The sequence below is a fragment of the Phytophthora infestans genome, genomic scaffold (genome assembly GCF_000142945.1).
Source record: "Phytophthora infestans T30-4 supercont1.24 genomic scaffold, whole genome shotgun sequence".
In the NCBI taxonomy this organism is placed as follows: domain Eukaryota; phylum Oomycota; class Peronosporomycetes; order Peronosporales; family Peronosporaceae; genus Phytophthora; species Phytophthora infestans.
This window is the reverse complement of record NW_003303735.1, coordinates 849464-875212: the sequence shown is the minus strand read 5'-3', so window position 1 is coordinate 875212 and position 25749 is coordinate 849464. Positions and strand designations below refer to the sequence as shown.

Below are 25749 nucleotides of genomic sequence, written 5' to 3'. Positions count from 1 at the left end.
CAATGCTCACGGCTCTATTGAAATTCCACCGCTTTCATTGGCACTAGACGAAGAGCTTTCCTTTTTTCAGTTTCACTACGTCACCATTAACCGCGACGATTTGAACAAGCCTTCCCGCTTGCTTGGGTGGGCGCATCCATCTCTGGTCGCGCTACTACGCTATCATGGTACCACGTTGTTTGTGGGTGGCACTTTTCGGTATGTCCCGCAGGGTTACGCACAGTGCGTTGTGTTCATGGTCCACGACCGAGCCTCTGGAGTGTTCGTGCCGGTGTTCTACATTCGGAGCACCTCGCGTACTGGCGACGCCTACTGGGATATGATTCATTTTATCGTACAATCAACGGACCAGCAACTCGAACCGGCCGAAAGTGTTTGTGACTTCGACGCGCCACACTTGGACGCACTACAAACACAGTTTCCGAACTCAATTGTGTTGGGGTGCTTGTTTCATCTGAAACAAGCACTCTGACGGGCTATGAAGCGCTATGCTATTCCGGAGGAAGAGTGTCTGATTGCAATGATACGTGGTGTCCTAGACACCCTGACGGTGATTGATCCTGCTCACAGTAAGCGAGGTATTAAGTGGGTAAAGTGTGAGATCAAGTTGCGCTGTGCTCAAGCTGGCGTGACCTACTCTACTGAAAAATGGGCCAATTTTTGGGGGTATTTCAACCGCACTTGGCTGGAGCAGTATACCATCGATGTCTGGAACGTATTCGGCATTAGCAACGAGTTGGTCGCACGAACGAATAATCCCCTGGAGAGGTTTAACAGGGAGCTTAATACACGTTTCCCGACCCCGTATCCTTCAATGGCGACATTTGTGACGGTGATCAAGGCTATATCAGCTGAGTACGTACGCCGCGTTGCTGATGTTCCTCGTGGGCGAGCCCGCCGTGTTCATCGCGAGGTCATTCAGCTACCACAGGTTGTGGACATTCCCTCTGACGTTGACAGCGACGTGGATCCTCCACTGGAGGAACCGAAGGCAGTTGCTACACCCGCAGCAGACGGTAGTACACTCACTAGTGCTATGTTGTAGATATTTCCGTGTAGCAACCAGAAGACCTCGGTAAATGCTTCATCTTCTCTCCTTTAAAAGTGTTTTTCTTTGGTTTCAGTCTGTTCATAATTCAGGTCTCAAATCCGGATCTTTAATCCGATCAGTTCCGCATACGTACCATTTGGGAATCTACCGATCCAATTATTAACGCGCGTACTGCGAATGTATTATCTCAAGAAATACAAGGAAAAGTGTCGGACCTGCAGACCAAAAACACGAGAAAACATGATTACGGACATAAGTGAACTGTTGAAATTATTGGACTAGGGGTCTATTCGACTGAAACGCTTAGTGCCATGACGAAATGGCACACTGCAACAAACATTATTTGACAAGTGGACAAGTGTGTGAGCTGGATTAACACAATCAACTTCAGCGTTGACATTCCAGCGCATTTCAAGGTCGCAAAAGACCTTGACATTATAGCCAGCGTCAAGCGTATCCCATTTCTTTCGGCATAAGTATGAAGCTGATGCTGACTCAATTATATGGTTATTTAACTCGTATTTGTGACTTCACTTAGGATGAAGCACTGAAGTTTCTCCGTAAATCACCGCTGGTCGACTGCATTATAAATACTCTGGTGATGTCATTATTTGCCAAAAGAAGTAACACAATTCCGGTCAATACTGCAACGACTGGAGCTGTTATGAGCGGTTTCGTGCCCGTCGCGAGCATGGAGACCGATTTTCTTGGTCTCCCGTTCGAGAAAGTGTTGATTCCGATCTTTTGTGGGGAAAACCACTGGTGCTCTATCGTGGTGAACCTTACGCTAAGATATGTCTTCATCTATGACCCTACGACCTCAAGCTATGGGGTGAAAGTGCGGCCTCTGACAGAGAGACTAGTGGGAATAGTTCCCGAAGCCTCTCCAAGTCGATATCGGGCTCGTCGGGTGATTACGAACTTGGAGATCCAGTAGGCAGCTACAATTGCGGTGTGTAAATGCTGCTAGCTTTTGAAGTGCTTACAGGGGCCGATGTGCTTACGGTGCTGAGCAGAAAAGAAAAAAAAACTACAATATCTGCGCTATTAGTACTTGATTTAATGCATCTAGATCAACAAGCTGTCGCTTTGCGCAATCAAATTTCCTGTCACCTGTATGTTCACTTCTGTTTTTTTGTTGTTGTTGTTGCTTGGAGTATGAATAATGTGAAGCCGTTTTGCTAGTAGTATACAGTAAATCAAGTGCAAGAGCGCGTGTTTGAAGCGCATGTATTGTGACTGGCGTCACGGCAGGGTTGGATTGTGCCGCGGCTTTATCGCAGCATTTTTGGCTAAGCTGATTTTTTTTGGCCGATCGGCAATTCGGCTAAATCGGCAAAATCGGCAGAATAATTCGGCTTTATCATTCGGTTAGCCCAGCTTGAACCACTGCACGCAGCCGGTATCCGGGCATTATCCGGACACGAAAGGAGCGGCCGTTTTGATAGTGAAGATAAAACAATAATCTGCGCAGGAAATATAGGCAGGGGGTTAAGGCGGGGAAGAGCGTCATTTTGCACACGGATGCTGCTGGTAGTAGTGGTAGAAGTAGGGATTCTCTTGGCATCAGTGCTATCGGGCTGCAAAGTGCTCCTGGCCGCCATGGGCACTCGTACGCAGCGAGTGGGTCTCGCCCTCATCGTTGCTGCGCTGAAACAGGCATTGCTGCCGCAGGCAGTAGAGATACATCCGCAGTAGGAAAGCGCCCTCGAGACTGAAGTACACCACCGACAACTCAGCGATGAAGTAGAGCAAGAAGTACGTCAGCATGGTCCGATCACTCAGCAGATTACCCTTGAGCGAGTCCACCCCCTTCGATACAACCAGGATGCGGCTCCACGAGGGCGCGATCACTGTGCTGAATTTGAGAAATATGCAGCCAGTACCGAATAGCGTCATGAGGCCCAGGAAGGCGTACGTGAATACGTCCGCCAGTGTCTCCGTGTCATCGTGCAAGCTCTGCACCAAGCGCGCAGCGACCATCAACTAGCCGGCGATTGTGAAGTGGCTCGTTCCACGTCTCTTGTTCGCATGAATCCAGTACCACGCGGTCACTGGCTAGTCGACGCACAAGAACAACAACACGGACAAATGCCGTCAACACAGCACCCGAAACTACGATGACCGCATCCAGCACTACAATAAGCTATCTTCTCGCCCGCAACCTTCAGTCCCATTTCAGCCAAAACGCTGTTCTTTTTCTCGATGATGCCGTCGGTGAAAGCTACAAAGGTGACCAAGCTTGCCACTTACTGTCGTTTCATGGCTATGCCTTCGGGGATCTGAACAGTACCCTATTCTCAGTCAGCAAATACGAACGTGAGACGGGTCGCCATAAAGCTGAAGCCGTGGTAGGAAAGAAGAGCGCATTTGTATACACGTATTATGGGCAGCAAACAATGACGAAACACATGTAAATTGAGCTGCAAAAGCATCATATAGATTGCGCTTAGCTATACAGACAGTGTTGTCACGTAAGGCGTCAATCCAAATGTGCGCTCCGACGGGAAAAGTGTTGTAAGACTAAACCTTTGCCCTCTAATTCCTGTGGGAAAGTCATCACATTTGTCTGGGGAAACTCTGTCGTATCAGGCTCTGGAATAGCTTCTTCAAATCCTTCAATATATTTTGTTCGAGTTCGCCGTCTTCGGCAATACTCGTTTCGTCGAGTACGGACTCGTTTTCGTCCAGAACATTCACCAATACTCGGTCGTGTTTTTGCTGGGTACATCTTGGTGCGCAATTACATGGTCTTCTTCTAGCTCCTCAAGCGTGATAGGAGTGCCCATATCACAATTTCCAACGTGCTCTCGCTCAGCGGCAGCGACGATGCGTTTGAGCTCGACGATTTCTTTTCCCTCGCTCGCTACTTTGTCCAGCTACCGAATCGTCTGACGAATTAGGGAGAACTTACGTGCCTTCTCGATTGACATTCCGTTCTTCCGGGCTGTGTGAATTACAGCCATCTCGCTAAAATCGCTCTCGCGTGTTGCCGTATTTACTGCGATTGAGAGGATTATTGCCGCGAGCTTAGGCAGCTTCAAGTCAACTCTAATATCACCACCAGCAAAACTCCAATACTGTCCAACATATCCACTGAACTGAACAATTGAGCTTCTAACAAATACATCACGATACCAGGCGTTTCAATCGGCTGCCCAACCTTCGATATCTCTTTCGTCATCGATTCCAACATATCGTCGATAATAGTAGATACCATATCCACATAACATCTCGAGAAACTCAAACTCGGTGACTCCTTATGAATCGCCACAGCAACGCGAACATACAGAGTGTGTAAGAACAAAGCTAACAGCATTGAGGGCTGTTAGCATTGTTGCCATCGCTTTTCTACGAGCGATACTAACTCCAGGTTGCTATAATCACCCGAAAACCTTGATAAATATCTCGGTACGAAACGATAACATCTGCCAGTGAAATTCCATCAGGTTGCAACTTGTAATAAGAATTGGAAAGTGGACGAATTATCGCTTCAGCAGCCCCAAGCTTTCGCCAAAAGAAAGGTTCACCAAATACTTGAAGTGCCTGGGGGAAATCAATGCAGCTGTTGTATTTCTCCCAAATATGAAGTAGTCCACTTCTCACACGCAATACAGAGGCAAAACAACCTTGCATGCTGTTCCACCTTGTCTCGCACAGATATAGAAACCCAAGTGACTTACCGTAGGTTGCGGCAACCAGCACTTGCGCTCGAACTAACCACTTAGAAGAAGATGCATTCAGTGTCACCGTAGCTAGTGATGCCGGTTTGGTTAGCTCGCGGAAAGACGCGTTTGACGCTGCTTTAACCAGATTATTTATGTCGTGAGCAAAACAATGAACGTACGCGATCCGTGGATGTCTGCGTGCCAAAATACGCCGGGCGCGACCACACTGACCAGCGTTATCGGTTACAGCAGCTCCAATTGTCCATCCATTCTTTGTCTCAATTTCGCGCATCACCTTCTCCATTTGCTCAGCAAGCGCGAACCCGTCGTGTCTTGAGCTAGTTGGAAATAATCCATAGGTCACGATAGTACCGAAACGTTCAAGCATGCACCCAAGTAAGTGCAACTTAACAACATTCATCCATACATCGGATCCAAAATTCAATTGGCTGCCACAAAACGTCAACTGGCTGTTGGGCGCCAAAACTGGAGAGTCTTCTTCAACCTTGCTGTATTAATCCACAATTTTTCCCATTGCTTTTCGCTTTGGAAGAGCCTTCTCGGAGGCCCGGTTAAGGAAAAAAAAAACCTGCGAGTTGACGGTTTTTCGATGAAACGGTCAGGTAAGCAACTATCTGCCTGAAACTGGATGAGTAATCGCTCAAATTCATCATGACCATCCTTACAAAAAACTGAATTAAAGTATTAGCAAATACACCGACTTCGTTTGGCACAACTTGTTGAAGTAGCATCTCCATTTGAGGACCTCGATGCAGACATTGATGAAGCTGAGCTGGAAGGAGGTTTTGCTCCGCTCTGTGCTAAGAAGTGGTGCTGAATTGTTGGCTGAACCAGTAGAGATGTGGCATCAACCCATTCTTGTGCCTCTTTAAAATACCGACAGTCCTTGAGATGGCTAGTATAGTTGTATCTCGCCCCGAGATGATTTTGGGCTCAGGTGGTTTCTTCTCTCTCGTCTGGCCGTTATTCACAGCTAAGCATTGTCTACACCACCCTGAGACCTGCCTCTTTTCTTAGGTAGCCTCGTGTCAGCAAGCTGCTGTCTCTCGAAACCTTGCGGACGCCCCATTCCCCCGAGACAGAGGTGGACGTCTTAACAAGAGAAAGGGAGGTCGGGGGAATCAGACTCTGGTATCTGATTCAGATATAGACGGTATACATGACAGCAATTTCAAAAAAATGCTTTTTGAAAACCTTTCGGTATAATGGTATCCGATTGACGTGTGTATACGATCGTATACATTTCAAAGCTCGGCGATTTTGACTACAAATCGGACAGAATAATGAAGCTGATTGCTTCGGCAAAATCCAACACTGGTCATGGCTCCTCCAAGTGCTTTCGGCTATATGTATAATTTTAAGGACACATCACGTGATGACAAGCTCCGGATCTACACCAGTCTGGCTTAATCGGGGGATATTTATCAAGTGGATGATACAACGAACGAGCTATTTATCAGAAGCAGATACAAACGCAGTGATTGGTCTCAAAAAGGTAGCAGCTGTATATTTTATAAAATTATGAATGTTTAAAAATCCCTTAGGCTTCAGTCCTTTAAAAAAAATATTTTTAGGGATCAAAGATGACTTCTCGATACGACACTCTAAAACGACCTCGCGATGAGTTCCTTGCAGCAGAAAGCCCACCAGCTCGATCTGAAGGCTCGATTCGGCTATGCTGAGCCTGAAAATTTCTTTCACTCTGCGGACTTGGAGACGGCGGGCTCTTTTGTCAAATACTACGCATTTAACAGTAATAAACGTGTTGAACGGAAGAAGGGCGGTGGCGGAACTCTTATCAAGTGGTTGTGTTTCTAGCATAAAACTGGTTGTCAATGGTTCGTTGCTTTGTCGCGCAAACGACCATCAAAAATTACAGAAACAGCGAGCAATAAACCGCGAAAGCCACCTACAACAAAACTTTCGCATGTTCTAATTGGATCGTGGTATATCTCAAAATGAAGAAAAACCACGATCAACTTTGTCCCGGTGTGGCGGTAATGACAACCGAATTTTATTGGAGCATCCGGTTTTTGTGGAGCAATTCTAGATTGACACATTACATCACGGGCACCTGTAGTGAACAACATAAGTGGCATTCACGGTATTGACATTTCGAAGCAGCCCACGATGGCTTATCGTACTATTTCACAAGCTAAAAACAAAGTCAGAATTGATCGTGTAGCTGAGTATGATCGACTTCCTTCTTTTTCGAACGGCTTCGCCAGTAAAAACCCTGTATCCCGGGTATGTTGTAAGCTGGACTCAGAAGTCAGATTTTAATGAGCTTTTCTCGCTACCGCCAGTATTGTGAGCGTTCAGGAGGAATTGCTATATGTTTTTGAGTGCGACGGTGCGCGTACACAGTTTCGAAATATTGGGAGGCGCTAGAGAAAATTACGATCCGGCTTCCTCTTTATGATAATCTCGAACAGCCAGACCAAATCAAACTTCCACCCCTGTATCGCCAAGCTGGGCGTTCATTCAAGCGATCGAAAGAAGTCGCAGACTTCACAACAGGAATGAAAAGAACACAGAACCATGGTGAATGTGCAGGTTCGTTTCCGACTATGCGCACACATTCAAATAAGAGCTTCCTTCGGATGTTGACTGTCATGGCGTGAGTAAGGCAATAGCAGCGTTTTTCAGCGCGCAGGTGAAGGGAGCTAGCGCGCTCAAACGGGAGCCGTAGACATGCAGCCGTTGCAACTGGACTGGCTACAACGCTCTAAGGTGCACGACACGGCTAGCAGAAGTAGAAGAAGTGAGTACCAGGTATGTACGTCGTTGGTGAATGTTCTTTTACTGCGAGCGTAAAACGTGCTGAGTCCGAGAAAGAGAGCAGAAACTAAGCTGAAGATAGTAGATAATCCTTAATGCATAATGAGAATGTTATCTAGCTTTTGAAGCAGTAGGTAGCGATTCTGCTAATAATAAGAAAGGTTGCGGATGAACGAGCTCAGATCGTGAAAACATTTTTCATATTATAATACTGACTTTAATTACGCGACCCGATTGGCCTTCGGGAACAGCCCAATAGCTTCATCATATGCACATCGCTGGGGTAGGAAGCAACGAATTTGTGTTCAGTATGTTTGATGATCAAGAAGAGTAAATTCTAGTGCGCAGAATTGTACAGAGAGGTCGGTGATAAGTAATTCAGACAAATATATAGCGAAACTGTTGGAATACCTTCGTGTGCGAGTGCGTTTACAACTCAGTTGGAATAAGTTCACCATGACTATGCTCGTCTCGACTACGTAGCCAACAGTATCATCGTTTTCATACACTGCATCATCATAAGAATGAAAAAGCGTCAGCATTGAAAATGTCAGCAATATTCACTTAATAAACACATACCTCCACTCTTGCGTTGACCGAGTAGCAGGTACTAAGCGCGTCTTGACCTGATAAACGCCTGTTATCGCAAGGTCATCAGAACATGCAAAATATAATCTATCTACGCGTGGCAACCTCCAAGATCTCACTGCTATCTCCTCAGCAGAAGCTTCCGTCGTGTGCCTTACCGAAAGCGTCGGGGCGCGCTTGTGGTGGCAAGGCGGCCGTGGCGGGACATGCGTCGACGTTCGCTAGGTGGTAGCTTCTTGGTTCTGCAAAATGGAAAAATGAATCTTGTCGAGAAGTCATCTTTGGTCCCTAAAAATATTTTTTTAAGAGGCTTAAACCTAAGGGATTTTTATGCATTCATAAAATTATAAAATATACAGCTGCTATATATTTAAGGCCAATCACTGCGGGTGTATCTGCTTCTGATAAATTGCTCGTTCGTTGTATCATCCTCTTGATAAATATCCCTTAATCAGGTCTCTAGACTGGCCAAATCTTGCACAGATGTCTTGTCTCATGTTACTCAATCGAGCAAAATAGCAAGTGCCATTACTATCTTTTATTATATCCACTCGTTATCTAGCCCGACTAGATGTGAAAGAGTCAGGCTACATTTCCCGACCCAACCCGACGGATGCCAGATTGACCCCGACTAGATAAAGGTCCAGCTGTGCAATCAAAGGAAACACACTCCAAGTATACGTGTCCAGCGCGTATACTCGGATATTAAGACTCTGAATCTGACGAAGAGCGCAAAGCATTCAATGCACTCAGTTCACAGCGGATCCAACTTAGCACTCAAAAACGTTTTTCTAAAGTAAAACGATTGCTAACTTGTTAGGCTTACGCGCAAATGCAGAGGTATCGATAGCGCAAATACTGTAGTCCCTTTCTGTTCAGGTAGCTCAGTCCGTCGGCCCCGGCAAACACTTCAAACGCCAGCAAGACATACATCCCGCAGTTAAAACTGTCGACCTGAACACCTAGATTTCCACGATAGGGAGAGACACGATACTGTCGTGGGGCGAAATTTGACAGCTGGGTCACTATCTTCTCAGTAAGTGCTCGGACTCCAACCATGTATGTAGAATCCATTGGGTCGTACACGATTGCCTCTGTGCGCTCCACATCCACCATAATACCACACCAATGGTTCTTGTTGCAGCATACAGGGATCAGAATTTTCTCCTTCGACAAGTTCTTGAACATATCCGCGAATACCGTCATCGGGCCTGAGACAGCACCATGTTCTATTGGACCGATCACATTTGTATCCAGAGTTATAATACTGGCTTTGGACTCGAAGAGCGAGGACATAACAAAGCCCATAGTATCGTTGCTTAGTTGAGTTTTCCCAATGAGGTCCAGTATTTCCGCCTTAACTCACATTAAGGAAAGGTTAGCATGAGCTAAAACGATTGTGTACAACGACAAAATACATCCATTTGATGACAACAGGGGGATAGCCTTCAGTTTTGCTGGAAGAATGGACTGCTCTCTGACTTTAAACGACTGCGGCATGGTGACATCGAAATCAATACTCTCCGCCCAACTCAGACCTCTCTCGATAAGTTTAATGGATTTTGTAGCTATATGCCATTTCTTCATGATACTCACCGTTCTTGTTGAATACAAACCAATCCCAGCAATATCCAGCACCACATCCTGTTCGCGTAGTCCTTTGTATTTTGCTTGCAGTTTTGCGACTTTTCCACTGCATGTTCGAATTTGTTCGGGACGTAAAGCTCTCGTTATAGAGTCCGATTGTATAATAGCTTCGTTGGTGGTAGGCCGGATACGGTTCGAGCTGTAGGCGCCTTAAACTTGAAGCTTGTGTCAACCATCCTGAACTTTGTGAGAACAGCAGCCGCGGATTCGTATGTAGCGTCGATAGATAACACACTTTCAACTGTGGCAAGGCTTAAATTTGCCGCGTAAAGTTCCGAGTCTTCTTTCGCCATATCAACAGCGTTTTTGCGGGCTGCTTTCTTGGCTTTGGGGGTTAACTTTGGCCCTCCTCGTGACCTCGGAGGACTTGCGATTTCAAACGGCGTGTCCTCTGTAGCTACCTCTAGGGGCGCGTTTGATGGAGTTTCATCGTTAATTAGTAAAGCTCCACAATATCCACGTGAGCTTTCATTGCCTATACCGCTCGATTCAATCGTTTGTGTAGACTCTTCAAGCTCTCCACAATGGCCCGTCCGGCCCGACCGACCCGACGCATCCGACTGACCCGACTGCCCCGACGGACCAGACCGCTCTGACAAGTTTGATATGTGATTATCCTCCTCTCTAGCCGTTGCAAAAGCTGTGACTTCTTCGTCTGGCTCTGAAACGCATGTGGCTGGTACAGATGTGTCTGGTGAGAGGTCCTCCGGATCGGGCTCGCCCACGGCTCGGGTAGGATCTTCGAATTCCCCTCTCTTGAAACGACCTGCCACTTCTTGAAGGTACTGCATGGCCTCTTGATACCGTGTCATACCCAGTCCAGCCATAGTGTCGCAAATTTCGGATGCAATAGGTAAGGCTTTTCTATACTTGCGATTTAAATCCCAAGGTCGATTTCGAGCAGGCAGAACATTATTCACTTCAACCGGCTTCGGTGTAGAGACGTGATTACTGGTACCGTTGTTTTCAATTGCCGACCGCACGGTAGATATTAGCCATCTCTTGTTTAGCGTGAGGGTCGGAATAACAGCTTCTTAGTCCAAGGCTTTGCGGAGATAAAATACGTGGCGGCATGGCAGCAATCGCGTGCACATGAACAGGCAAGAGCACGTCCAGTCGCACTTTGTAACGGAGTATTCAGTGTCGACCTCATCCAGTGCATCGATATCCTTGCACGTACTCTTTATCAAGTACACACCGGGCAGCCGCTCAGAGAAGGTATATGCCGCTCGTTCGAGGGCAAAATAATACTGCCCGTCAATAAGATCACAGGCGTGTGCGCTCACACTATTTGCCCGCCAGGTCATTTCGTCATCGTAATTTGGGTGCTGTACGTTCACGTTCTTCGTCACTTCACCGATGAACAATTTTTCTTGTAGCGTTTGATACTACACCATAGACTCATCGACAGCCATGAAAGAATCCACCCACGCTTTCAATTGTTTCCATGAGGCTTCCAGCCTGTTGTTTGTGTTATTTCCGAGTGTCACCGTATTTTGGCGCTTATACGCAGACCACATCTCACGGCAATTGTCCCAATTCCGGCGAAAGTACGCCACAAATGGGTGTTCTTCGCCGCATCGAACGGGTTCTCTCGTTGGCGTCCGGTCTGTACCCGATTTCGCATGCCCAACTGTGCCAGACTCACCCCCGACTGACCCCGATTGACGGTCGTCTAAGTTCGGTTCACTCCCAGTTGGCTCCGGCGCATTAGACGTTAGGACGTAATAGCCAATTGACGCGAGGCGGACCATGTACCGCAAATGCTTCTCGTATTCTGCTTCAGTCTTTGCGTACACCAGTAAACTCATCGCACCCCCAAGTTTCTCCTTCTGGGTCTTCGAAAATCCATAGTCAGCCGAGGCAACCTCTTCACGTAGGTATTTCAGTACGTGAAATTGGCAGAGCAAAATAGTCACTCCAGAAAAAGCTTCTTCCAATACTGAAATCTCCGTGAAATCCTTATCCACAAGAATACACTGCAGCCTTTTCCACGCTGGATTATTAACTTTTAATTCCTCCAGCGCCGTCAGTAAGGTAGTGTACCGCTCGTTTTGAAGCAAAGCGTGCTGGACGAACTGCCCCTTGCCAAACGTGTCATGAGCCATAAACGAAAAGACCTTGTACTTAGACCGATTCGTTCCGTGGGTGGCGTCAATCAAAAGAACTTCAGGAAAATGCTCGAACAGAGTCCTCATATGATGCATCTGCAGGGTGATGCAGGTCGCCACTTTCTGTATGTTCAAAACACGATAAACATAGAGTTAAGTTTTCATCTTTTCAATTTAACCCAAATTATTCACACCAGTTACCTTCTGATTTACATCGTCGAGGAAAATCCGACTAACATTACCAGGGCGGTCACCAAATTGCTTCATCCACTTCTTCAACCTTTTCACTAGTGCTCAGGCCATCTCGTAATTCCCGAGCCTTCAACTTACGAATAAGATTGTGGACATCCTGCGAAGTCGGGTTGCTGTCCGAGGTTTCCGTAATGTACTTCATGATACTCGACTTCTTAGCACCAGCCTGTCGAAGTACATCCACTGTCTGTAAAGCATCCTCATTCAGCACAAGACGATTTGTTGGATGTGCTGTAAACGAATGGTCCGAAAGCCGATGATTGTGTTCCAGTCGACATCTCGTTATCCTCACAACGAGGATCATCTTCTCAGAATCCACCACCTGAACACAAACATTTATCTACACATAATCAATCACATAGAGAGTGTTAAGACCTCATTCAGATTTCCATCCCGACCAGACCAGTCTCAATCCCGATCGAACGAACCCGACCAAGCCCGACCGAGCCCGATCATTCACTTTACCTGGGCATTGCATCCTTTCATCCTAGACTCCTGCGGGGGTCTCTTGCTCAAGGCCTGGGACTCAAATTTTTCCGGAATAGGTGCAAACAAAGGTCTTTGCGTATTGCACCCACTCGTCAGGAAGTTTTTCCCCCTTCGACTTGATGCGGTCGATCCGTGCGTTGCGCTCTGCCACAGTGGTATTTGTCCTCACCCTGAAAATTAACCGAAAAATTCATAGTGCATGTCAGCCAAAACGTGTATACACAGCTATATATTACATGTGCCTGGAACGTCTGTGCTTGATATACCGCCAGATAATCTTCAAACACCTCCCAGGAGGGAAACGCAACCTTCGTAGGCGTCAAGGCGAGTACGCGGACAGAGCTACCACCTTCGCTTGTGCTGCTGGTGGATTCCGGCGGATCGGAGCAGCTCACTGGCTCCAACGGAATATGTGTCGTATCAAGATCACTCACGACGGGGGAAGGCGCCCAGACGTCATCAGGAGGCGCATCCGAACTATTACTCTCGCTCTCGTCGGACTCCCACTCAGCTGAATGAGTAAGAGAGCGCTTTTGCGCTGCGCGCGTGCGGAGATCCATGTTTGTCGCTCACGCTCTCCCCGTTAACGAATTGTGTGGCTCACGGCGCTATACGATGTATACTGTTGTACGGATGAACCAGCTCGGTAAGAGAAAGGGATGCGTAGGGGGAAGAGCAACCCCAGTCGGGCAAGATACCCACTCTCTTTATTGTAATACATGTATTACAGGGAGCGAGCGCCGTGTACCTCTCTTTTAGATGATTATACTTATTTTAATAGGTGTAATTATCTTTTAAAAAGTACAATTTGGATAGGTTAATTACTTCTTCCTACATGTACTAAAAGTCTTTTGGCACATCAAATTCAGAGCGAAACTCACCAGCTGTGGGACGATTCCGTGTTTTTCCTCTGTGCTTATCCATTTTTACTAAAGGAAGTAATAATAATCCGATTACTCACAGCATCCGCTTTTCTTTCACTTAAAAAAGCTGAATTAATTCTTGCTTCCACCACAATTTACGTTGCTAGTTCACAAGCGGCAAAAGCTAACCGGATTTGCAAGTGTATGGAGACATTCCGTGAGATAGCATGCTGATAAGACTCTTATCATTAGAGAGCACTTCACAAACACACGAGGTGTCGGGTATGTCCTTCAGACTCTGAATCAGAGGCACTCTACCTGTGCTTCATTTCCGGATTCGCTCCATACTCCTCTCCTGCCAGCGTCCAATTACCATGAAGTCTGCTTTCACTCTTAGTCTCGCTCTTGTGGCCGTTACCGCAACAATATCAGCCGCTGCAGACGACAACTGCTCTTTTGGATGCCTCGACGTGTATAAGCCCGTTTGCGGCTCCAACGGCGAGACGTATTCCAACTCGTGCTACTTACGCCTCGCATCGTGTAAGAGCAACAACGGAATTACCGAGGCCGGAGATGGAGAGTGTGCATCAACGCCCGCGTCGTCGGCGACACCCTCCCCCGTCACATCAAGCACCGGCAGCACTAGCGGCACCGTGGGATGCCCTGACATGTGTCTTGACGTGTACGACCCTGTGAGCGACGAAAACGGTAAGGAGTACTCGAACCAGTGTTATATGGAGATGGCAAAATGCAAGGGAACCGGCTATGACGACAACAAGCGTTCTGGAAACCCTGGCATTTCTACGCTTGACGCTGAGCGCAAACTGGCGTTCGCGCCCGGCTACCAGGGTCCACCGTGTGGTGACATGCTGTGCCCTGACAACTATGCACCTGTGTGCGGCTCCGATGGAGAGACATACCCTAACGAATGCGACTTGGGTATCACTAGCTGCAACCACCCCGAACAAAACATTACGATGGTGGGTGAAGGGACCTTGCCCGTCACAGGAGCAGCAACAGCAACAGCAACAGCAACAGCAGAAGTTGTAACGAGATGGTAGCCACATAATTAACTAATTATGTGGATTAACATTGTGTGAGCTTGCTTTTCGATAAGAAAACATTTCGACAGTCTGATAATTATCTTGAAACTTATGGAGCTATGCAGGGCGTGAATAAATTGATTTAAGCAACCCCCTTGTTCTCGTTTGCTTAAGACCTGCACACTCGATTAAATCTCAATCGCGTGCAAATTTAGAAAACAGAGTGGGGGGGGGTTCATTCGGTTAAACAATTATGGGTCCGACGAGACCTGTAAAAAAAATTACGCATTGCGTGGCAGCAAGGAACCTCTGAAGTGAATAGAGAAAAGAGGGGTTAACATAGCACCGTTTGGCCCACTTAACCCTCTTGGGCCAAACGGTGCTATGGTAACCCCTCTTTTCTCTTTTCATTTCAGAGGTTCCTGACTGCCATGCATTACTGTAAAGCCAAGGGTGAAGCAACCGCTCGAGCGGTTGCTTAACATTAGTGAATAACTTTCACGAGTAAGCAAAACCTCTTGTAATATTTAGCTACATTATTAATAGTAGGAGGCGGCTTTGCTACAGCACTGTAAGTTTGGTAACGTGATTAGCAGTAAATGTATAATAGTCATAGTACTGTAAAATACTTACCGGTACTTACCGGTAAAGTTTGCGATTTTTAATATAAAAAATGTCTAAAACTTAATTTTGTTTGAGTGCTTAAATCTGTAATTTCTCGCAAGTTATCTTTCTGCTTTGCTTCAACTTCTCCATTTCGACGATGACGCGGCGCGCCAAGGAACGACGCATGGAACGCGTACACGCCAAGCTGCGACAACAAGAGGAGAAGCTGTTGCGGGACCAACGTCTGAGCTCCCGTCCTGCGTGGATCCAGCTACTCGCAGCCATCGATGGTCCTTCTCCTAACAGCAGCAGTAGTCTGCACGTGTCCAGCAGTGACAGTGACAGCCCCAAGCAGAAACCCCCGATCGTAGATGAGCTGCAGTGGAAGAGCTCCCAGGTGCCCATCGCGGCCTCGGGCGGCTTTCAGCTGCCAATCAAGCTTGATGCACGCAAAGGAGAGCTGCATTATTCGTTCTCCACGAGGGACTACGACGTCAACTTCGGCGTGCAAATGATCTGTGCGGACGGGAGTCTGATTGAGTTGCTGGATACGCGGCGTTACGAGAGCCAGAAGCAGCAAGTAGAAGGCCAACTCAGTCTCACGGGGCCAGGTATGGTGCTGTTATTGTGGGACAACTCGTTCTCATGGGTCAACACCAAACAGCTCGCCTATCACGTGGAGCTGAAGCAGGAGACGCTCCCCGTGTCGGAAGCGGAGAAGACCCAGCTGGCGCTGAAGGCAAGACTCGAACGCGAGCAAAAGTTGCTGCAGGTAGAAGGAGAATATGACGGACTGGAGACGCAGGTGCAAACCGAGGCGCAAACGATCGAATTCTTGCGTCATCAGATTGAAGAGCTACAGCTGCAGTTGAGGCAGCATGAAGAGGAGAGAGAGGTTATCAACAAGAAGAAGGATCAAGTGGGGGAACACATCGAAGAACTTTGCTGGGAGCTGCAAGGTACGGGCAACTATATATTTGTTCAATTGGTGAGTTATTGCTAAACGTGTGTGTGTGGGGTTATTATAGCACTGAGCTGGAGATGCTTAGACCAAGCAGCGCTGCATCGTATCCTTGATTATCTAGAAGAGAAAGACCTAATCGCATGGTGCGTTGTTGGACATCACATAAGTGTATGCAGATGATGTCGTTTTGGTTGAACTGACAATTACTTTATTGTTATTCTAGGTCGTTGACAAGCAAAAAGTGGTACGAGCTCGGACGCACGTATCGAAGCAAGCGGGACACTGCTGAGGCTAATGGCCAATCTTCTACGTGAGAAAACGTGTGCACATCCTCGTTCGAAGATCCAGACATCATGCATGGAAGTAGAACGACGTCACTTGTCATCCTTGCCCGTTGTGAGCTGCTCGATGGTCTCAAGAAGTTTTCTATCCACCATTTCAAATAGATTACCGTTAGTATGCGATAAATCATCATCCAGTAGTGCAAAACTTCATGTGCCAGCATCGTACTTAGCGGTCTCCATGTCAACCGAAGCTTTCTTCGAAAGCAAACCTGTTGGTGGCTCGCATTCTCCGACTCGGCGACCTGATTCTTCGGGTATTTCCAAGACTTCATCGATGTCTTCAAGTACCGTTGATCTTGATGACGAACCACCCCGGTGGGTATCGCCTATCCGACTAAGGCGCTGTTATTTCAGCACTGGACCTTAGCATACTTACTTAGGTAGGACATGTTGAATTTCATCTGCTAACTTACCTTTTGGGTAATCTTGAATTCCTCGTCAATTGAATTGGCACAAGTCTCCAACACTCGAAGACGGTGTGTCATTCGCTGCATATTATCGTACAGATCAATTAACGGGTTGATCCCACTTGGCACCTCTCGATCATCACTACTCAGACGTTCGTGGACAGGATAATGCTCTTGGTATGTGGTACGATATTTTGCCTTCAATACGTCATCGATATCTGCAGTATCCTTTTCTTGGCTTTGACTACTACTCATACTTATTGAACGCTGACCGTCAGACTGGTTTTCATCATGTCCATCGTCCAGCTTATCCTTTTGAAGCACGGTGGCACTTGGCATGATAGTGAGCGCAGTTGCGTCATTGTTGGTGGTTAGACCGGCCGCGTTCGGATCGCCAAAACCAGCCACTTGTAGATACTTCTTTTCCTTGAAATGAGACCCACCATTTAGATTAACCCAAATAGGATACTTGTCGGCAATGCTCAGGGGTAGCGGTGAGTTTCTTCGTCCGCCGTTAGTCAGGCCATGTTCACTCAGACGGCACTGAATTCCAGCACCCTTTTGCTGGGTGCTCACGTTGACAGACACAGAATGCGCAACTTCACACTCTTGTGTCATGGGTGATCCTTTCTCCGGTCCAAAGTCGTTTTGCTGTGTGCTCGCCGACGCACTTGTTTCTTTAGATGCACAAGCTGGCGGTACAACGGCCTCAATGAAGTCGTTTGCTTGTACACTTACTGTGTTAAGCTGTATCACGTTTTCAGGTTCTCCTCCAGCGTTTGTAGTTCTTGTTTCAAGTGCGCATGCCTTTACGCGCTTCTGGTGGACGAAGTGTTTTCTTTTTAATGAGATATTTTTATGCTGCTCGCTTCGACCTAGTAATTTAAGGCTCGCATCGTCGGCCTTGTACTCTCGGCGTAAGGCGTACACTGGTTCTCTAGGTAGGAAACGTTGCTTTTCGCTACTTTGTTCAGTCTTTGACGCTTTCGTCTTGACATCAGCGTGCTTCTGTTTATCGGGTCTTGGAGAAACGGGGCTTTGGGTATCAGTATCGGAAGTACTTCTAACATCATTTTCAATATGAGGGGGTCCAATTCCATTAGTAGTAGCCGATCGACCCGTTTCCCCAGTCATGTCACCAAAGTTTTCTTGCCGGAGTCGAAATAATTTAAGTACGTTCCGAACAGAGTCATGTCGTTGAACAGGCTTACGCGATGCATTTGCCTGTTGGCTAACGTTAGCGCTTGCTGATGAGTATCGATGTCGACTCGAATCGCGACCTTTAAGCGATACGTGTGCCATTATTTGATCGTCAGCTAGATCCACCACAGCTTCCGAGGTAGTATCGAGCTGTTCAGGTAGCAGCTTCGATGTCTTCTGAGCTAATTCCTCAGCCGGCAATTGGTTTCTTTCTTTGCTGTAGGGCTACATGGTTACACGTGGTGTACCACACCACCGCCACGTCACCGGCGTGTGGTACATGGTACCACTCACAAGGTGGAGGGATAATGATCGGGCGATTTTAGCAATTTTATGAGAGCCGCCAGTTACAGTAGCCTAAAAAATGAGCTATCCCACGTACGGGATAGTTAGCAACTTGATTGGGAAATGGTGTAGAGGCAGCATATACTTCTAAGTACGGTTCTGAAGTACGTAAAGATATAGCACCTATAGAAACTAATAAAACTTCCGCTTTGTGACAAAACTATAGAAAATAATAAATCTTCCGCTTTGTGACTCATAAATTGTGAGGGTTTAGCGCTACTTCCTTAAGAGAGAGCTTTATTTTTGAACCAAAAAGACTTGCTTTTGTACCGTGATACTGATGTATGGACTGCTCAACTAGCGTTTGACCAATCAGCATGAGATTTGTCCTAAAGCCTTGTGATTTTAATTGTAAACCCACCCGTAGGAAAAAGATGGCCAATCATTTTCGTTTCCCCTGGTCTGTTTTAGTGGCGCTGGGGCCTCGTGCAGGCTCAGCGTCTCGAGCTCAGTTTTAGAACCCAGAAATAAACGCCAAGTCAAGATCACCACCATGCTATCCCTCACAATTGGCGCTTTACATACAGTCTACGTGGCGAGTCGCGCACCAATCGAAAACAGGACGCCCTGCCGTCTATGGGTGTGATTGCAAGTCAGCTCAAGCACTGTACTGTGTGTAGTAGCAACCTCGATCAGCATCATATGCGCTACCGTATCTACTGCTGCAAGTCCGAGCCCTGCTCGAGCGCACTTATCTCGTGCAAGTTTAAGCTGAAGATCTTGACCTGCGAGAGAACGAAGCAGAGCCATCTTAATCAGCACGATGACCACTTTGCCGTCAGCGCTCCTGACCTGCGTCCGCAACTCTCTCTTGAGATGAAGGCGGCTATCCGTGAGCTAGTGGCAAAGGATGTAAAGCCCGCTCGCATCCGCAACGAGCTGGTTGATAGTTTCAGGCTATCGACCGGAGCAGTGCCTGCTCTAAAGCAGATCCAAAATTTTGTCTACAACTACAGACGAAGCAAAATGAAAATACCGACGGCGTAGAGGATATGGAGGAGATTGCTGCTGAATCACAATTCTTTGATGGTCTACCTGATACTACGCCATTCACGCTCGGGTACCCACTAGACGAGGACGGGGCTCCGGATCTTGAAAACGGAAGTGACGACAAACCATTGCTGATTAGAGTCACGACGCAATTCTTACTCAAAGCGACCGCGTGGGATCCCGAAGACTTTGTACTTCATAAATACGCGACGTTTAGGCTTGTGGCGTGTGGATACCTACTCATTGTCTGACGCTGCTAGGCAGTTTTGCTCAGTTTCTACTGGAAGGTGAATCTAGCCGTCCAAGTGAATTTCATTGTCGAAGTTGGATCGACACGCTAGACAGCGTCAGGAATGCTGAAGATGGCGAGCGGAACAACCATCGCATGGAGCGACTCGGACGGCCTATTCTCGGGTGGACGTATACCTCAACACGACGTGTCGATGCAGAGCATTCTATAAATTTGGTGCGTGCGTGCACCTGTTGGCATCTCTGAATCACGCCAGCCGGAGGGTCGCTCGATAGCCACATACGGTGCGCCGGCTTGCTGCTAGATGAATTAAGCGGTCTAAGCCCTTGACTGGAACGAGGAAAGGAAGGCTTTCTCGCGTTTCACACTCTCTCTCTGCGTGGGCTAGTTTAGACCTTTGCTTGTAGCCCAGAAGACATATTTTTGCAAGTAGTAATAAGCGTCCTTCTAAATCCACTTGTTAGCAATATCACTCAATTCAATACACAGTAGAACATCCGTATAGTGCGTTACATACATCATTAACAGCGATGTTTAATCTTGGTGACGTGGGCTGCAGAAGTACTTGAGCACATTGTTTGTATTCTTTGTTCCTAGTACAAACCGTAAACGTACTGAGACTGACAGAACCTATGGCGTTTGCTACAAGGTGATCTATAGATAATGGAGATCATCACTAGTACAATACTTCCATAGCTTTTTCGACGCACAGATCTCAAAATTGATAAGAGGGCTGCAGAACGTCGGTAAAGTTTTTGAGCACTGCCGATCTCAATAGAAATTAAAACTTGTCGAAAACTAATCTATACAGTTAGCTGCTCTATACAAATAGTGCAGGGACCGGTGTAGATAATGAATCTGATTTTAGTTTGCGTAGATTTCAAAACTACGACTAGGGCTGCATTTTGTCCGGCAAAAGTAATGCAGAACATCAAAAATGTCAATTGACGTTGCCTCAACAATAAAACTGTCTCGATATGTTAATCACTTTGTCCAATGTGTGGCATAATCCAAATAAATTAATTGTTGTTTCACGCCTTCTCGGACATATAGCGGAATGTTATGTTGTCATCCAAATGTCGCAGAGGTGCTCGGTATCGGTTGGGACTTTTTAGTATCCTCGACAGCCATCCACATCGCTACATGCCTGTCGGTATACCAAAGCCGGTGCTTCACGCTACACAGCTTTTTCCCACGAGAGCTCGTTCGTAATATATCGATCCATAGACCTTGGGATTTTTTTGTAGACCTCTAGAAGATTGTATCGATTAGGCCCGTAATATCCTGTAGCAACAGTACTGCGCAGCTTGTCAATATAATTGGACATCATACTACCGTTAGCGAAGTAGCTAAGCTGGATCACGACTAGGAAGCGGGCACCGGACGCCGAACAAAGTTAACGCGGCGGAGTAAGCCGGCGGACTGGAGCAGTGGAGTACGGCAAGACCAGAGGGCAGGGAGCGCAGCGCCGTGAGACCAGGTGCTGCGGAGTACAGCGCGGTCGTTGGACTGGGGCAGTGCAGCGCAGCGAGACTGGCGGACACGTGCTGCGCAGCGCAGCAGGCTCGGCGGACTCGGCTGCTTGTGTTTTGGTAAGTACTGCCAACAAAACGTTGACGGTGCGACAGCTTTGTGTAGAATACATAACCTGCGACACACGCTCTAAGCCTAAACGTCCTCAGTATAAAAATCAGTCGCTGCATGAAATGTCATACTTGCATGCACAAAAGTCACTTTTTCTCCTTCTTTAATTACTTCATATTAAGCATTCCTGCTATGCCACTCGTTCGCTGAGCACAGACCTTTGCACAATTTATAACGGTTTTTTTGTCAGTGCATCCAAGTGCTCTATCATTACGATTTTCCGGCAATTTGTATTGTAGGTCAAATTAGAGCCGCTTTTAAAATATTCAGCTCTAAAATCAACTCATCCCTCAGATGTAACGGGCCTGGGGTGTCCGTTACTTGCTTACACGTAGTGATGAGGAAGCGTACAAGTCCAGTGATACTGAAACCAAGTACTTAGTCTGAAGGAAAATCAACTCTGTTTTTATTTAGGTCCAGGGCAGCTTGCCCTGACCACTCAAATACACGTCAACGCCTTATTGGTTGATTATGGGTCTGGCTCCCCATATTTCAACCAATAAGGTGACGGCAGTTCAGCACACGCTACTCGTGTGCTGCTGCACCTACTTTTGTAATGCAAATCTACCTACTTATGTAATGGTGTGAAGCACTACAAAGAACCTATAAAACTACCTACATATGTAACTTGGGAGAGCCCATTATATCACCCCCCTCTTAAGACAGCAATCACCTAACGGGGGTGCGCTTCGGAGAACAATCGGGAAAAACTGGGAAATGGCGGAGAAGAGAACGCTTGAGAACTTGACGGGCGGGAGCTCCTGCGAAGCCCAGGAGCAGTACAATACAACTTGCGCGGACGAGAACAACATGGCGCAGCAGACGGGGGCGGCGAACCAGACAGGAAGCGGAACAACGCGGACGGCTCCAGCGTCGGCGACGACGCTGAACAGTGGGTGGACCGCTGATATCGCACCTGAGAGCGTGAGTCGACTTGGGGTTCGGCCCGGCGTAATGAACGAGGATATGAAGCCGTGGGCGCTGTACGACTTGTCCGGGGCTGTGACCTTGGACGCGTTGGACACCATGCAGGACCACTTTCGGCGCTTCAGGCGTCTCCGGAACAAAACACTCGACGGCGCGACGTACGAAGCTTTGCAGAGATCATGGTGCGCATTCATCCGACGGTGGAATCGGATGCATGAGGCTGGAGAAAGTGTCGTCGGCTGGCTCGGTGATCGCGAAGCCCTACAAGCCGAGCATTCACTCGGTGATCTGCGCCTGAAAGTCTGCGACGACGCTTGGACCGAAGACCGTTTGTGCTATGTCAACGTACGCGAAGGTTGCAGTTCGTGTGACATCGGGCGACGCCCGACGCAAGCTGAGTGGGATCAGCATATTGTCGAGTATCCGCTCATGCCGACCGAACACGCTTGGATCGAGAAGTATAAGCGCTCACTCTCCGAGTTCACCCAAGCGGCTATTCGCGGCGGCTCGCGCCGACAGCGCTCGCGACGGAGCCCGTCTCCTGCGCATTCTACGTCTCGAAGGGCACGTAGTCGATCGCGTTCTCGATCGCCGCGAGGTCGCTCGCGGCCGCGTTTGACTCGAGGCTGGAGTCGTAGTCGTGGACGACATCAGGAACGTCACGAAGCAAGTTGGCGCGAGGCTCCCACGTATCATCAGCAGGTTGAAACCCGAGCCATCGTACCTTATACTTCCGCGCGGCGGGAGCCGCGTGTTGAGCTGACGACTTGGTCGAGTGACGCGCGCGGGGCGGATCTTCGTGATCAACAATACGGTCCACAATCCAGCACGTATCTCCATTCGAGTCAACGATGGGCGGAGGACCGTCGCGGTGGAATTCGACGCGACCTGGTTGACCAGGACGACGTTGAGCAGGCGCTGAACACTTCTCGGGACGCACAGGAGGAGGCCGAGCGGGCGGCTGAGAGCTCTCGGAACGCCGAGGCGACGGCGAGTAGTCTGCGGCAGTCGAATCGTGAGCTCTTGCAGCGACTGCGTAGTCTGGAGGCGCAGGTGTTTGGCGGACCGAGGGGTGGAGCTCTTCCGCGCGAGCGGGGAACTGGGACAGATGGGACGCTGGCTCGACAGGCTCGTCGTGAGGGCCGCTCAACGCATGCACCTGTCCCACCTCCGGGATCATCGCGGGAAGATACTTCTTAAGTCGCCCGACGTAGAACGTCGGGTGTAGTCGTAGCGACGTAGGAATGTCTAGCGTGTAGGCATCACCCATAACTCGTAGTACTTTGAATGGCCCAATGTAGCGCGGCGCGAGTTTGTTCGCGCCTAGGTTCGTAATAGCAGAGGTACGAATTCGATCCGTTGAGAGTAATACTCGCTCACCAATCTTGAATGCACTTGTGTTCTTGCGGCCACGTTTGTCAGCGTTTTCCTTCTGCTTGTCAACCGCGAGTTGTAGCGCGTCACGGACGAATCGGGTAGCCGATTGGCGATGAAGGACAAAGTCAGATACCGCTGCCTTGTAAGCGGGTCGCGCTGGGGGTTTCGGCGCGTAGTTAGCCACAGTCGAGTGTGGCTGTGCTGGAGCGATCAGCGTTCGGTGTGTCCAGTCAACTAACGGCGACGACGTGGATTGCGCGGGTGCGAGGATCTTCTTCGACTGTAAACGCGTCACCGCGTTGATGTCTGCTGCAGGAGTAGCTGAACTCGTAGACGGCAGAACCGTTGTCTCACCGGAAACCGGTGGTTGAACCAGTATCGGAACCGGTTGGGCAGGGTTATCACATTCCTCCCCCTTCAGAGTGAAGCCATCAGTCGCCGTGGGTTGGCCCACAGCAAGTTGTGCGGGGACACGTGGATGACGCGCGTTGTTGACGAAAAACGGAGTCAATCCCGTCGACGCGTGCTCGGCATTGTTGAGTGCAAACTCCGCAAGAGGCAGGAAGGAACTCCAATTCTCGAAGGACGGGGCATAACTGCGCAGAACATCTTCTAGCATGCGGTTGACGCGTTCCGTTTGCCCGTCAGTCTCCGGGTGCGCCGCCGTCGACATGAGGAGTTTGGTGCCCAGGAGGTCGAAGAGTTTCGTCCAGAACGCCGATGTGAATCGGGGATCGCGGTCAGAGACGATTGATTCAGGAAGGCCGTGATGTCGAAAGACAGCGTCGACGAAGAGCACCGCGGTATCGGCCGCGGTGATTGAGTCCGGAACCGGAACGAGATGGCACATCTTGCTAAAGCGATCCACGAAGACCAGAACACCAGTACGACCGTCAGTATCGGGTGGGAGACCGAATATGAAGTCCATTGACACAGAGCGCCACGCCTCTGTTGCCAGAGGGAGAGAACGCAGCGGAGCTTGCGATGACGGTGACGGCTTAACGCGTTGACAAGTTTCGCAGGAGCGGACCCACTTGCGCACCGACTTGTATAGGTGAGGCCAGTAGAAGTCGCGGGATACCGCTGCGAAAGTCTTCTCACGGCCCAAGTGGCCACCCACTGGAGCGTCATGGAATTCGTGTATAGTTCTTGCGCGTAGATCGGGGTCGTTGGGGACAACGACGCGAGGAGCATCGAATCGATCGATACTGTACATCAGTAGATCACCGTCAAGTTGGTATCTCTGAATCTGGTCGCACGTGGAGCGGCTCAGTGTCTTTAGCGTGGCATCACTTGGTGTGCGAAGGTGCTCCAGGATACCGGCATATATCGAGTCATCTCGATACGCGGCCGAGATCTCTTCCCGCAGGGGAAGTATTGGAGATACTGCCGTCATCAGGCTCACCCCTGCAGCCACACATGTGGCGCAGTCCAATTCGTCGTCGTCCGCGTCTTCAAGTGACTGACGACCCAAATCTCGGCGTAGATCGTAATCGGGGCGCTGAGATAGGGCATCCGCAAGGATGTTATTCTTGCCTGGCTTGTAGTGAACGACGAAGTTGTACTCGGAGAAGAATGACAGCCATCGTGCCATGCGCTGAGAGAGATGAGGGCTCTTCGTCGCTGTTTGCAGCGACGCGTGATCTGTGTAGATCGCGAATGTCTGCTCACCGAGTAAGTACACTCTGAATTTGATCAGTGCGTAGCGCATCGCAAGGAGTTCCTTGTCGTGAACCGAATAATTCTTCTCAGCGGGCTTCATCTGTCTGGATTGGTAGCTCACGACGCGTTCGCGACCTTCGTCGTCGAACTGCATCAGTGCACAGCCGATGGCGAAGTCGCTTGCGTCGCAAACAACGTGGAATGGCTTTGCATCATCTGGAAGCGCCAGGATTGGGGCCTCCGCCAAGCTTTTCTTCACTGCATTAAAGGCTGACTGATGTTCGGGAGTCCACGACCACGTGATTTTTTTCTTCAGCAATGAAGACAATGGCTGGATCAGACCAGCATAATTTTTCGTGTACTTGTGGAGATAATTTGCGAGGCCAAGCCACTGACGCAATTCAGTCTGATTCTGCGGCGTGGGCCACGCACAAATGGACGAGACCTTCTCAGGATCCGCTCGGACACCATTTTTGCTCACATAACAGCCAAGCACCGGAATCTCCGGGGCACAGAAGA

General features: G+C 48.6%; 3 protein-coding genes across 3 annotated transcripts; 2 read left to right on the top strand and 1 right to left on the bottom strand.

The window, feature by feature from the left end:
- Positions 1-13845: 13845 nt before the first annotated feature.
- On the top strand, positions 13846-14532 carry PITG_12129 (protease inhibitor Epi10; the record flags this gene model as incomplete). The annotated part of the gene is made up of 1 exon (XM_002900706.1): positions 13846-14532. One exon carries the CDS (start codon positions 13846-13848, stop codon positions 14530-14532), a length of 687 nt encoding a protein of 228 aa, XP_002900752.1.
- A 745-nt stretch (positions 14533-15277) lies between these two features.
- PITG_12128 (F-box protein, putative) lies at positions 15278-16398 on the top strand (the record flags this gene model as incomplete). The annotated part of the gene is made up of 3 exons (XM_002900705.1): positions 15278-16079; positions 16149-16227; positions 16308-16398. 3 exons carry the CDS (start codon positions 15278-15280, stop codon positions 16396-16398), a joined length of 972 nt encoding a protein of 323 aa, XP_002900751.1.
- A 310-nt stretch (positions 16399-16708) lies between these two features.
- PITG_12127 (uncharacterized protein) lies at positions 16709-17537 on the bottom strand (the record flags this gene model as incomplete). The annotated part of the gene is made up of 2 exons (XM_002900704.1): positions 16709-16762; positions 16842-17537. 2 exons carry the CDS (start codon positions 17451-17453, stop codon positions 16709-16711), a joined length of 666 nt encoding a protein of 221 aa, XP_002900750.1.
- Between the last annotated feature and the right edge of the window lie 8212 nt (positions 17538-25749).